Consider the following 14,283-nt stretch of genomic DNA (forward strand, 5'->3'; position numbering starts at 1 on the left):
TCAAGGAAACGCATAGTTTCGCTTCCGAAAGAAAAATATCAATTGAAAGGAACAAAAATGCTCAATACTGCAACCAACCAACCAACAAAATAACTCGTCAGCAAACACTTCAAGATAATTTCTGACGCACATCATGAGTCAGCAATCGGAGTCATAATCAAAACAACTATATTGGTCCTCGTACATGGCAGCCTCGATCATTTGAACCATTCGATAAAATTCTAAGTTGGTTCATCCGTTTGTCTGTTTTCGGCAAAACCGCTCAGATGCCCGGGGGGATACTCCCTATAATGGCCTATACGGGGAGGCTCCGCCCGAAAGGGGGTACCTTTTTAAGGCTTCAGGTATATAAAAGGGTAGGGATTTCACGAGTTTAGGTATATGAAAGGGTATGGAAATCTGTCACTTAGGTATTTAAAAGGGCCTTTAATTAAAATATTTCGAACAGACGCAATTTATGGCTGTATTATTTTAATTTATTAAGCGCTACATGAAAATGACAAGAAAACGTTCTGTTTTAAGTCCACGCCACGTCTTTAAGGTATATGAAAGGGGTATCTTTTTTCAGTTAAAAGTATACGAAAGGGGTACTATTTCTGTCATAAATGGTATATAAAAGGGTAAGGGGTTAGAACTCGGGGCGGAGCCTCCCCGTATAAAACTTTTTTGAGTACCCCCCCCCCCCCCCGGGCTCAGATGCTGTAAAATAGTGAACAACTCATTACCTATCGAGTAAAGATTGGAATTTCTTTCAGGTCATGGATTTAATTTACGCTGTTTCGTGCCTTAAATTTAAGAAATTTTCAAGGTTCAGTTACCCAGAGGTAATCAATCAACTGGGATTTCATGGTTCATTTCTCCAACTTCCTACTCGCGGTTTATTCATGTGATTTCCGTTTACGCCACTGTTTGGTAGCAACAACATCATCAGAAAACTGAGGACTTAAAAGAAATCATTTAGCATCACGTTTTTTTCATAAAGATGGGAACCCTCTTTAAAGACACCTTTTCATGATTGTGAGCATCTTTCAACGAGTAAAGAATTTTCAGTTAAGTCCTCTTGCTTAAAGATGCGACGTTATTTTGGTAGTCGAAGAATATTATGTGTTCGTGTTTTTTCCGCTCTCGCCTCTGTGTGGTAGAAACGCCATGAACGTTGTCATCACAAGACTTTGAGAACTAAACAAAGATCATTTTGGCATTATGATCGCGAGCTTGCTTAAACCTGCAAACACTGCCGAGCATACTACTCCAAGTAAAGACGTTTCCAGTGAAGTCTTTATGCCGAAAGACACAATCGATCAGCCATTCGACGTTGTTTTGGTTGTCGAAGATGGAAACGAATTCAGAGCTCACAGACAAGTTCTTTCAGAGGCAAGTCCTTTCTTTGAAAAGCTGCTGAACAGCGACATGAAAGAGTCTCGAGAGGGAATTGTTCGGCTTGAAATGTTTTCTGAGTCTGTTATGGGTAATACACTGGAGTTTATCTACACCAGTAATGTTCAGATATTGACTGAAGACAATGCCCGAGACTTGATCGTTATTGCCGATTTTTTATTCCTTGAAAACTTAAAAACTCTTGCTGAGGGAGTTCTACTACAAAAATTGAACGCTTCAAATTGCATTTCTATTTTCTACTTTTCCGAAAGATATCAATCCCATGAACTTGTTTATAAGGCCAAAAAAATCATCCTTGCAAATTTCACTACTTTGTTCGCAGGCGACAGGAAAGAGGGTTTGAATATGTCGAGCAAACAAGTCCAAATGTGGATTTCAAGTGATGAAATAAATGTTGCCGCCGAAGAAGATGTGTTCACGATCATCCTAACATGGATTGATCATGACAATAGCAAGCGAAAGAAATATTTCGCCGAGTTATTTCGTGAAGTTCGACTGGTTTATGTATCGCTTGACTTTCTATGCAGTAATATCGCGACAAATGACCTTGTGAATGACAATGAAGACTGTTTGGCTCTTGTGGAGAAAGCTATGAGGTTGATTGAGTCTGGCAACTACCACAATCTCCCGGTCGCACCTAGAAAGTGGCTTGATGTCCCAGTTATCGTAGCCTGTAGTCAATTGAAGGGTCGTCCTATTCAGTGTTATTTTCTTCGAGAGGATCGGTGGTACGATTTAGGTAAGATGCCATCTGATTTCTTCCATAGCTATCTTGCCCCTTGTCATGGTAAGATCTACGCTTTACAGACTGCCTCTCCTAACCGAGAATGCCGAATGGTAAGTTTCAGTCCATATACTAACAATTGGACGTTATTACCATGCATAGAAGACAGAGACGTAAAGCAAATATTTGTTGCAAATGAAAATGAAATGTATGCTTTAGTAACTGAACCATATAAGTACCATGGAATGCGATCGAGCATGCGCCGCCCTCTCGACAAAGAGATAGAATTCTGTGGCAAGGAGAAACATATTTCATTTATCACGAAGTACAAACCGGAATCAAACTCATGGGAAGACATTTCTTCTTTTGATCACATGAATTTAAGGGAAAATGTTTGCATTGTAGCCAATGACAGTTCTATCTACTTTATTGGTGGCGAAGAAAAGAGTGGCACAGATTTCAAATTCCTCACTGATGTTGAGAGGTATGATCTTCGAAAAAACCAATGGGACAAAGTAGCTGACATTCAAATTGCAAGGAGCTGGGCTACTGGTGCTGCGGCGAACGGAAAAATTGTCATTGCTGGTGGAGTTTATGACATGGGAAGGAGCGCAACAGGGTTGCGATGTGAAGTGTTTAATGAAACAACAAATGAGTGGCACTTTATTAGTAATTTTGGTATACATCCTCAGTTTACACCCAAACTCCTGTCCGTTGATGACAGGCTGTTTGTTGTGGCCACAGAACCTCAGGAGTCAGTTTTATACCAAAGAAAGGTCGAATGCTATGATCCTGACAACGATGAATGGCACCAAAACACTTGCATACCACTGACCAAAGTGGATCAAGTAATTACTTTTTGTTCAATGAGAATTTTCAAAGGATTCCTCGACACGCGGGAAACGGCATCTCTTTCCGTCCATTCTTCGTGCAATTTGTCTTCGTCGCGCTTACACGCAAAGAATAGAAAACAAGCCTCTATGAACGAGAGAAGGCAACGCAAATGCTTCATTCTGTGACCAAGCAGGTGGCCTCGAACAGGAATCCGTACCTGTATTTCTTGTTAACTCGCCTCGCAACTAACGCAATCGAATTTAAGACATGAACAATCAGCGAACACTTTTAAGTGACCTGCGTCCTATTCAGATGCTGCCCAGTGTGTTACGGACTAGCCTGGCCGCCACTTGTGTGAGGCGCCGTTGTTGCCTATAGCTTGCTTAGTGCTTTGCAGGTACTGTCGGAAATTCTGAAAATGTTTGCAGACGATACTAGCTACACTCTTCAGTCTTTTCTTTAATTTTCTTTAACAAACTTGACTGAAACCTGAAGCTGGGTAAGACAAATCTCCGCACCCGGAGTATAGACTGTGTTTCAAGAGTGTAAACAAGAAGCTTGAGAAGCTTAATAATTAATATCTGCTTTGACTTGAAAGGCAGGATACAGTACAGAAAAAATCACTGGAAAAACAGTCACTTAGGTAGCACTCAGTCGGAGGTTTGCGTAAGTCACAGTCTGCATGAGTATTAGTGTGTAGAACATAATATCTGGATTGTTTTCAAGATTGCATTATTACTTAATGACATAATGGTCTCAATTTATAAATATATTTCGCACAATACAAATAAACGATTGAACTAGACGACTAGAAAATATAAATTTTTAACAGCTGTCAAATGAAAAGGTAAACGCACGTGAGCACATTCCTTTGCTCAAAACGTTTTCTACAATTTTGAAACGAACGGACCCGTGACTAGGCTCTTACCGAAAAAGCTCGTGAAAAAAAAGCATTAAATGCTAAAAGAAGTGCAGGTTTTTTGCCAAAAAGTGCTCAAATAATGCTATTTTTTTAAAAAAAAACTGCTCGTGGGTAACATAAAAATGCTCCCTTTTTTCCGATTTTTTAAACATTGAATATTAAATTTTTCAGATTTTCAGTTACATTTTTCAACAATAAAATGTAACCACAGGGAGACCACAACAGTAAAAAAAATTAAATAAATAAATAAAAGAATATTATTCACGTGGTTTCGTTCGTTTTCTGTGTTGTTTTTCTTTATGCGTAGTCGATAGACACGACAGCACTGTTGTCGTATGCTGAGCTGTCTTGTGCGCGAGCGGATTTCAGATATGCAAATTTCCTCTTTTCTTAATAATAATTGACAAGGGTGGCAACTCTTTCACCAAACGATTTGAACACGCTTTACAAAATCACTTTGAACTCTTTCCTTTCTCGCCTTTTAGCGACAAAAATCGACACAAAAGAATGCTGGATAAATTTTGAATACGCTCACCTGTCTGTTTCCTGAAAAGAAGCGTTTTCCAGAGAGAATTTGAGCTCCCTTTTAGATGTTTTCCTCGGGTTTTTTTTTCGTTATAGCTGCGGCCAGTTACCTTGGCACATTCGTCAGCGATTTACGTGCCATCTAGTGCGAATCAACTACGCTCCCTCCCTCGCAGAGATTTTTTGCGCGAACCATTCGAGGCTAATAACTTAAGAACTACACGGTCAAAGCTTTTATTTTTTATATATTTATTTTACCAATGGACAAAACAAACGATTAAATAGATTGTTTGTTCGATCGTGTAAAATTTTGAACCGAGCGGGAAAAGTAAGTGTTCGCGCAAAAAATCTCTGCGAGGGAGGGAGCGTAGTTGATTCGCACTTGATGGCGCGTAAATCGCTGACGAATGTGCCAAGGTAACTGGCCGCAGCTATGACGAAAAAAAAACACCGAGGAAAACATCTAAAAGGGAGCTCAAATTCTCTCTGGAAAACGCTTCTTTTTAGGAAACAGACAGGTGAGCGTATTCAAAATTTATCCAGCATTCTTTGGTGTCGATTTTGGTCGCAAAAAGGCGAGAAAGAAAAGAGTTCAAAGCGATTTCGTAAAGCGTGTTCAAATCGTTTGGTGAAAGAGTTGCCACCCTTGTCAATTATTATTAAGAAAAGAGAAAATTTGCATATCTGAAATCCGCTCGCGCACAAGACAGCTCAGCATACGACAACAGTGCTGTCGTGTCTATCGACTACGCATAAAGAAAAACAACGCAGAAAACGAACGAAACCACGTGAATAATATTCTTTTATTTATTTATTTATTTTTACTGTTGTGGTCTCCCTGTGATGTAACGATCAATGTTTGATGTCAGAGTACGCTCTCGAGCTACCTCTGCCTTGGCTGGCTGTCTTCCATTGTTCCTCGATGACAACGTGGATGACGTCATCTTGGAACGAGTGTGATGGACTGGGTTTCTAGAAGGCAACCACTGACGTATCAAACCTATTCCCCAGGCCTCCACGGCTCCTTTGACTAAAATGAGGGCTAATGCATCTTTGGACGTCATAAATAAAGTCAGATTGTGCTTTTTAACACAAAATTAGACAAATAGTCAGTCGAAAATCCAAAATAATGCTAGCAGTGCTTTTTGGGATAAAATGTAAAAAAAATATGCTCGCAAAGCCAAATAATGCCAAAAAAAGTGCTAGCACTTTCGGTTAGAGCCTACCCGTGACTCGGTACCGATCGGCTACTTCCTTAAACAGCCCTCGAAAATAACCCGATGCAGGATCCCCTCCTTCAGCTATAATGCAATCGACTATGCTGCCTCGTAGGCTGTCGTCTATATTTTTTCCACGGATAAAAGACCTTCCCTTGCTATTAACGGATAAGCCCGCCATCTCTCCTGCCTCAGGAATGTAAGGGAATGTGATCACGTGTGCATCCCAATGTGGCGTTAGTTGTAAATCACGTGGGCTTACTGAACTCAAAGACCTGTCTCGACAACGGCAACTGTTTCGCGCGTCTCCGAAAAAACAGTCTACCTAATTCGGTAACCAAAACTGAAAACCACACACAAAAAATTCAAATTTCCAAACCCTAACCTTGACCTATTGACAAATAGAGATTTTTTATCATTTTTTTAAGCGATGACGTAGTCGAGCTTTATGCCCTTGGAAATGTTCTGTCGTTCTCGTTCGAACAACCGAATAGGACTGGGAACTAACTACGGGAGAACAAAGATTAAGTTTAGCACAACAAGAAATCGCCGCGAAGAACACAAAGCAAAATACTCATGGGAAGTTAAAAAGGACTAATAAAAGATATGAACGAAAGAGACAAATTATATTTGACAAATTCTATTAGATTCAGTAAACAGACATATGTACAATTGACCTGTGTAAAGGAGAATAATGCGCCAGATAGAAGAAATATGTTGCTTTTGTTTCGGGGTTACTGCCCCTTCTTCTGTGAAATAAATTGAAATGCAAGTTGATTTTTTCCACCAAAGAAGGGACAGAAACCCCGAAACGTATGGAACATATTTCTTTTATCTGGCGCCATGTTCACCATTTAAAACCAGCATATAAAATCACTGTTTATATGCGCTACGCAGTCGCTCGAAATTATACAATGGGTCTGTGTGGTCCGGTCAGAGACAGAACTTGACCTTGCATGTCCGGTCGCTCGCGAAAGGTATCGTGTATCGTAGATTTGATGTCACGCTATAAGGTAACGCAACTAGAATAAAACGCATAGCTTGAAGAAAGTTTTCATTTTTTAGGCGGTGACGCACGCCTATATGTTGTCGCCCGTGGACGGGCAATGTTACGATTACTCCAACCGAGTAGCACTGGGAACTATGCACTTTGATTGTTTACTCAGTTTCGGTACGCCATCTTTGATTGTCATGAGTATAAATCATGCAAAAGGCATTTGATTTCTACAGTGGAACGGAGGTATGGGGTCAGGAGAGAATGATGTACTGGATAATTGTGAGCTCGCTTACAGAACTTTTTAACCGTTGTATGTGTATTCATCAAAATCGGCATACGCGATAAGAATTTGACGAGTGAAAGCCGTTTAGTGTCATAACTTTTGAGACCGTTCCAGTTTAAAAAGGCCGGCCAACCGATAGCAGTAATAATCTTGATTAGATTGCAAAGGTGAGCTATCTGCTCTTTGTTTGTTTTGGCGTGCATTGTTATCGATAATAATGTAAGTTTAGGCAGTTTAGGTTAATGTTATTTCCCCTTTCCTTCGCGACTCGCCATTCTTTTTTCTGTTTTATCTCAAGCCATTAAAAACAAAACAGTGACGGTATCCGTATTCCTATTTGTATGAGAAGCCAGAATTCGAAAAGAATTTCTACCCAATTGCTGATTTAGCTGATCTAAAATGTTTTGTTTGATAAGTTGCATAAATACATGTAAGTGATTCTTGTTAGCGGTGTTGACTTGATTACATTTCAATACGAAAAAATGTCACACAATCTTCAGTATCGACTTTGTGTGGAAATCAATCCTGGGCCTTTCTGTTGCCAAATAATGAAGTTCATAATAATTAAATGTGCTTATTTTATTATAATGTACGTATGAAATGTATTGAAAGTTCGTTTTGTAGTTAAAGCAAATCAAAAATTAAAATAAATAAAAAAATGCAATTTCTGGGATCAACATTGTAAAGCTTCATCGCCTGTGCATGCATGTATGCGTGCCGGTTATCTAACGAGGTGCAATAAGCACACAATCGTTACAAATGGAAAAATGTATGGTGCAAAGATAATATAAGCAGTGACCGAAAAGTACCCGTAAAGCGAGGTAAACTTTGTATGAGAGCGTTTCACTTGGTTCACAGTAGAAAGTGTCTGTTGTCCGTTATTACAGGTTGCTAATGGGGGTACCCAATTGTCAGTTAACTACTAATTTTTAGGCCAATTGTCAGTTAACTACTAATTTTAGTTATCTAGTAACTTTCATTTTCTTACAGCGAAAATTATTGCGCCATAACCTGGATTTTCTTTACTTCAGCACGTCAGTGATAAAAAATAGAATGACAGGCATGCACGACTCTCGTGCACGTGTATTAGCCATTTTCGATTCATAGTTTCGGTCTCACGAGTATATCTTTGAGATACCTACATCTGTAAGCAGCATGCAGTCTTAAGGCCTCACCTTTGATGAACTCCCGGGGGTTGACACGAGGAGTAATAAGTATATTGAAATGTTTCAGTGGGCTTGTAATCGGTGCGTATGTCAAGCACTTATTCGTATAATTTGACCGCCATTTTAGTGCCTATGGCAGCTCGGTGTGTTTGCACTGAGATCAAACTTTTCCGCTTGTCGTTCGATTTCCATGAATTCAAATCCATCAAATGTTTACAAGCCATGTCCATTGAATTGTGCTTTGCCATGTTAAACGGTGCGCGACCTCTTTGTCGTTCGATTGCCGATCGTTTGTCATCATCTCGATAAATACTCAGAATTACTTTGACCACGCCCCACTCGACGCCATCACGGAGATCAACATGTGCCTGGTACGACCCTGCTACCTTTCGCATGTAAAATCTGTTAATATTTCACCTGGTAACACAGCGGGACAGGTAAATGTCACAAAAATAGCCTTCCTATCAGGAAAAACTTGGGATTTTTATTGACAACAACAATCGTATTCAGAAAAGTTAATAGAATGTCAGTTAACTGTTAACGTTTCATTTATCAGTTAACTACTAATTTATTGGCCAAATACTACTATTTTTTTGGCCAATTGTCAGTTAACTGTTAACCCCATTAGCACCCTCTTATTAGCGTAATGTTAGAGAAAATGTATGGACAAACAAAACTGTTCGTATTAAGTGGGTGCCGTAAAGCGGTGTTCCACTGAACTTTAATTTACGTTAATTTTTGACAAATTTCCTAAAAATATATAAAACCCTTAGTAAAACGTCATCGCTTTTGCATGCATTGCGTGCCATTTTTTAAAAAAGGTTTTCCTTATATCTTGTGACATTTCTGTTCATTTACAAGCTAAATCAAACTATTCAAACTAGCATTGTGAACAAAAAACCAAATGGAAAAACCGAAAACCACAACAAATACCAAATCCGAAAAAGCGCTTGAATTTTTGCCGAAAACCGAAAACCAAATGCCATATAAAGAAGAAAAACCTACAATCTGCATAAAACACCAAAACGGAAAAACCGCAATTTTAAGGGGCGAAAACTGAGAAACCGATCTAAAAGCGTGAAAGCGTTCGCAACCAAAACAAGAGCCAACATTTCTTTCTCTGATGGCACTACGTTTGTGAAAACTATCCAGGTTTTTTAAAACCTGTCAGATGTTAAAACATCTTACGCCATGTAAAAGTATCTTGTCGATATATTAGCGTCTTACGAACAAGACCAAAGGTCATGACAGATCAGTTCCAATGTGCACGCGTGCGGTCACGCATACCTTCCTAACGTGAAAATGAGCATGTTCCGCATTGACGAATTTTCAGTGACGTCTTCGTGCTATAAAAGGACACACTCTATTACTCATGCCATGTTATTTTGGCGGTTGAAGAGTATTTTTGTTCACCGGCGTGTTTTTTTGCACACAGCTCTGTGTAGTGGCAAAGCCATGAACGTTTTCATCACAAGACTGAGAGCAAAGATCATTTTGGCATAAAGATGGCAACTTTGCTTAAACCTGCTACTGAGCATGCTTCTCCAAGTAAAGATGCTTTCAGTGAAGTCAATGAAGTCTTTATGCCCAAAGACACACTCGATCAGCCATGCAACGTTGTTTTGGTAGTCAAAGATGGCAAAGAATTCAAAGCTCACAGACAAGTTCTTTCAGAGGCAAGTCCTTTCTTCGAAAAGCTGCTCAACAGCGACATGAAAGAGTCAAAAGAGGGAATAGTTCGGTTGGAGACGTTCTCCGAGTCCGTTGTGGGAAATACACTGGAGTTTATCTACAACGGTAATGTTCAGATATTAACTGAAGACAATGCCCGAGATCTGATCGTCATGGCCGATTATTTATTTGTTAAAAACTTAAAAACTCTCGCTGAGGAAGTTTTAGTACAGAAGTTAAACACTTCAAATTGCATTTCTATTCACTACTTTTCCGAAAGATATCAGTGCACAGAACTTTTCTCCAACGCCACAAAATTCATCCTGGCCAATTTCAGCGCCGTATACGCAGCCAGCCGCGAAGAAATTCTGAATATGTCGAGTAAAGAGATCCAAATGTGGATTTCAAGTGATGAAATAAATGTTACCGCCGAAGAAGACGTGTTCAACATCATTCTAGCATGGATTGATCATGGCACACGTAAGCGCAAGAAATACTTCCCCGAGTTATTTCGTCAAGTTCGACTGGTTTATGTATCGCGTGACTTTCTATGGAGTAATATCGCGACAAATGACCTTGTGAACGACGATGAGGACTGTTTGAGTCTTGTGGAAGACGCTATGAGGTTGATTGAGTCTAGAAACTACGACAATCTTCCTGTCACCCCTAGAAAGTGCCTTTGGGTCCCCGTTATAGTAGCCTGTAGGCCATTCAAGGGTCATCCTATTCACTGTTATTTTCCTCGTGAGGATTGGTGTGGCACTTTAGGCGAGATGTCATTTGATTTCGTGAATAGCCATCTTATCTCTTGTCATGGTAAAATATACGGTTTAAGACCGGGATCCTCTCTCGACCGATGCGAAATGGCGAGTTTCGATCCATACTCTAAATATTGGATGCCATTACAATGCAAAGAAGACAGAGTCTTGGAGCAAATATTTGTTGTGAATGAAAATGAAATGTGCGCTTTGGTATCTGAACCATGTGCGTACCACGCAGTGAGAGAATGGACAGCGGCGGCGAGAGATCTGTTTGATCTAATGATAGAGTTCTGCGACAAGGAAAAACATGTTTCCTTTATCACGAAGTACAAACCGGAATCAAACTCATGGGAAGAAATTTCATCTTTTGATCACATGAATTTAAGGGAAAATGTCTGCATTGTAGTCAATGACAATTTTGTTTACTTTATTGGCGGTGCAGTATATCGTCACAGTGGCTGGGGTTCAAGATACAGCTACCTGACTGATGTTGAGAGGTATGATCTTTGCAAAAACCGGTGGGATAAAGTAGCTGACATTCACATAGATGCAAGGAATCATATAACCGGTGCTGCGGCCCATGAAAAAATTTTCATTGCTGACGGCCTTTTCTGTGAAGTGTTTATTGAAACAACAAATGAATGGCAATTTGTTTCAACGCCTGATGTTTTTAATCTTAACGCGGAATGCAGACTTCTGTCAATTGACGACAGGCTGTATATGTTGGCCAAAGTGGTAAACTTTAAAGTTTATGAAGGAAAAGTTCAACACCGGATAAAGGTCGAGTGCTATGACCCTGACAAAAATGAATGGAGCCAGAAAACTGAAATACCTATCACCTACGTGGATTTCTTTTATTACAATTGGACCTATTGTTCAATAAACCTTTTCAAAGGATTCCTTAATAATGAACCAGAGAAAGAGGACACGCGGGAAACGAAATCTCCTTCCGCCCAATCTTCGCGCAGCTTGTCCTCGTTGCGCTTACAAGCAGAGAATACAAAACAGGCAGAAATGACATCTCCTTCCGCCCATTCTTTGCGCGACTTGTTTTCGTTGCGCTTACAAGCAGAGAATTCAAAACAGGCGGAAATAACATCTCCTTCCGCCCAATCTTCGCGCGATTTGTCTTCGTTGCGCTTACAAGCAGAGAATACAAAACAGGCGGAAATGACATCTCCTTTCGCCCAATCTCCGCGCGACTTGTCCTCGTTGCGCTTACAAGCAGAGAATACAAAACAGGCAGAAATGGCATTTTCTTCCGCCCAATCTTCGCGCGACTTGCCTTCGTTCCGCTTACAAGCAGAGAATTCAAAACAGGCGGAAATGGCATGTCCTTCCGCCCAATCTTCGCGCGATTTGTCTTCGTTGCGCTTACAAGCAGAGAATACAAAACAGGCGGAAATGACATCTCCTTCTAACCATTCATCGAGCGACTTTTCTTCGTTGGGCTTACAAGCAGAGAATACAAAACAGGCAGAAATGACATCTCATTCCGTCCAATCTTCGCGCGACTTGTCCTCGTTGCGCTTACAAGCACAGAATACAAAACAGGCGGAAATGATATCTCCTTCCGCCCAATCCTCGCGCGACTAGTCCTCGTTGCGCTTACGGGGAAGCAGAGAATACAAAACAGGCATCTTTGAAGGTGCGAAGGCAACGCAAATGCTGCAAATGCTTAATCTTGTGACTACACTGGTAGGCTACGAACAGGAATCCGTATGCATTCCTTGGATTCCCGCCATGCAAAGGCTGTATCCGTGGTGTAGACACTGACAATCAACGACCACTTTCAGTGAGCTGCGTTCTAATACTGACATGAGGACAAATATGCTGCCCAGTGTGTTACAGACTGGTGTGGTATTTCACAGTGAACTGAATACTTTGTGTGAGGCGTTGCAGCCTAACGGTTTTTGCATTGCAGAAAGTGTCCCAAATTCTAGGTTCAACCCTAGCTAAAACAAGTCGGCTCTCTTCGTTTGTAGGCGTTTTAGCTTAAGGTGCTTATATTGTGGACCCGGCCTGGAATTTTTCTCAAACTTTACAGAGACTAGAACCCAGGCTCGGAAACCCAGAATAAAGACTGCGTTTCAAGAGAGTGAATTGATACCAACAAATTAAATTGTCTCGTTAACCTGTACCTGATGCTATAAACTAGCTCCCCATTCTGGGAAGTAATGTTACTCCTAAGTGGTCATCCAATACTACTCTCGGGCCCATGGCACCGACATACTTATTTCAGTTGCATGATTAGTACCAACACATTAAATTGTCTCGCTAACTTGTCAACACTCCTGATGCTATCGACTAGCTCCCCATCAAGGGGAGGTAATGTTACTCCTAGATAGGTGCCTTATACTACTTAACGAGCAAACGGGGTTTTTCCCTTGAAAATAAGTATGATAATAAATATATGCGCTGTACGTAACATCAATTGTAACTCACGTATATACTTCATATTATCTTGTAAAACGCTTCTGTTAGACGTACCTTGTATAGTTTACAGTTACTGTTTGTTGTAAATACTAACACTAACAACGGGCAAACGGCGCCAACATACCTATTTCAGTAACACGATTAGTGCCAGTACATTAAATTTTCTCGCTAACTTAGCAAAACTTCTGATGCTATCGACTAGCTCTCCCATACAAGAGAAGTAGTTTTACTCCTAGGTTGTCGGCAAACACTACTTACTGCAACGGACTCGCTGAGCTATCTATATAGTTATCTCAGTTACTCGATTTGCTTCATACAAACCATACATTGACATGTTCAACGAACGTCTCTCCATCCCAAGATGAAACAGACACTTTCGGAGGCCGGGCTTATTCTCTAGCTACGCCCTGTTTTATATTTTTTTTTTTATTATTTTTACAAGGGACCAAGTTTGGACCTTCAATAGGCGCCAAAAGTGTCGAGACACTCGGCACTTTTTGAGTACCTTCGACAAATTTTACCCCTCACCCCTTCGATATCACCCCCTCCCCCCCAAAACAATGTTGGATTTGCTATCTGAAAGACTTGCCTCGTTTGTGTACAACATCGAAAAGGGGGAGGGGGAGTGGTTCACAAGCTGCACAAGATTAAAGGTGGAAAAACGGGAATGTTAATTTAGTATTAATTTCAACCAACTGTCTCAAGGTTTTTGGGGCCCATTGTTGGTTGTTCATTTTAAAGATTGATGACGTTAACAACAGCAATTCAGAAATATCGAAGTACGTGGCTTGGACGACACAACCATCGCCGAGTCTGTGGCCAACAACTAAGCAAGTACGACTCAGGACTAGGTGAACGGTCTGGTCGCCAAGTCCGATGAGAACAAGTTTCAATAGGCTCGAGCTCCTTTCGATGTATTAAAATTCAACTTGCTAGCGAGGCCTACAGGACACAAACAAAAGAAATTTTACAAGCATGTTTATTCATTTCTTTTGTGTGTGTCCTCTAGGCCTCGCTACCAAGCTGAATTTTAATATATCGAAAGAAGCCTATTGAACGAAAGCAAATGTAAAGAGATGCGTGTCTACTTTGTTAAGAATGAGGCTAAGTTCGCTCCTATTGTCATCAACGGGAAGGCTATGATTGGTTTAAGAACAATATCCTAGAGAAAGAGTGGTGCTCTGATTGGCTGTGTTTAAAAAGTATAACTTCCGGTAGAAGGCTTTCAAAATGGCGACTTGTAAATTAAAAGTAAGAAGAATCCTAATATTGAACTGTGGTGGAGCATGATGACTGTGGGGGGGGGGGGGGGGGAGGTAATTCTAATCACAGCGAGAACACAAAACAAT

At 40.5% G+C, this 14,283-nt stretch overlaps 2 protein-coding genes across 2 annotated transcripts; both read left to right on the forward strand.

Annotated features, from left to right (window-relative positions):
- The first annotated feature begins 706 nt into the window (after nucleotides 1-706).
- LOC144633524 (kelch-like protein 40) lies at nucleotides 707-3,141 on the forward strand. The gene has a single exon (XM_078492374.1). It carries the CDS (start codon nucleotides 1,204-1,206, stop codon nucleotides 3,139-3,141), a length of 1,938 nt encoding a protein of 645 aa, XP_078348500.1. The 5' UTR covers nucleotides 707-1,203.
- Nucleotides 3,142-9,442: 6,301 nt separating this feature from the next.
- LOC144632228 (kelch-like protein 25) lies at nucleotides 9,443-13,104 on the forward strand. Its single transcript, XM_078490823.1, has one exon. It carries the CDS (start codon nucleotides 9,572-9,574, stop codon nucleotides 12,092-12,094), a length of 2,523 nt encoding a protein of 840 aa, XP_078346949.1. The 5' UTR covers nucleotides 9,443-9,571; the 3' UTR covers nucleotides 12,095-13,104.
- Nucleotides 13,105-14,283: the final 1,179 nt, after the last annotated feature.

The sequence above is a fragment of the Oculina patagonica genome, chromosome 12 (genome assembly GCF_052425735.1).
Source record: "Oculina patagonica isolate OP01 chromosome 12, crgOcupat, whole genome shotgun sequence".
In the NCBI taxonomy this organism is placed as follows: domain Eukaryota; kingdom Metazoa; phylum Cnidaria; class Anthozoa; order Scleractinia; family Oculinidae; genus Oculina; species Oculina patagonica.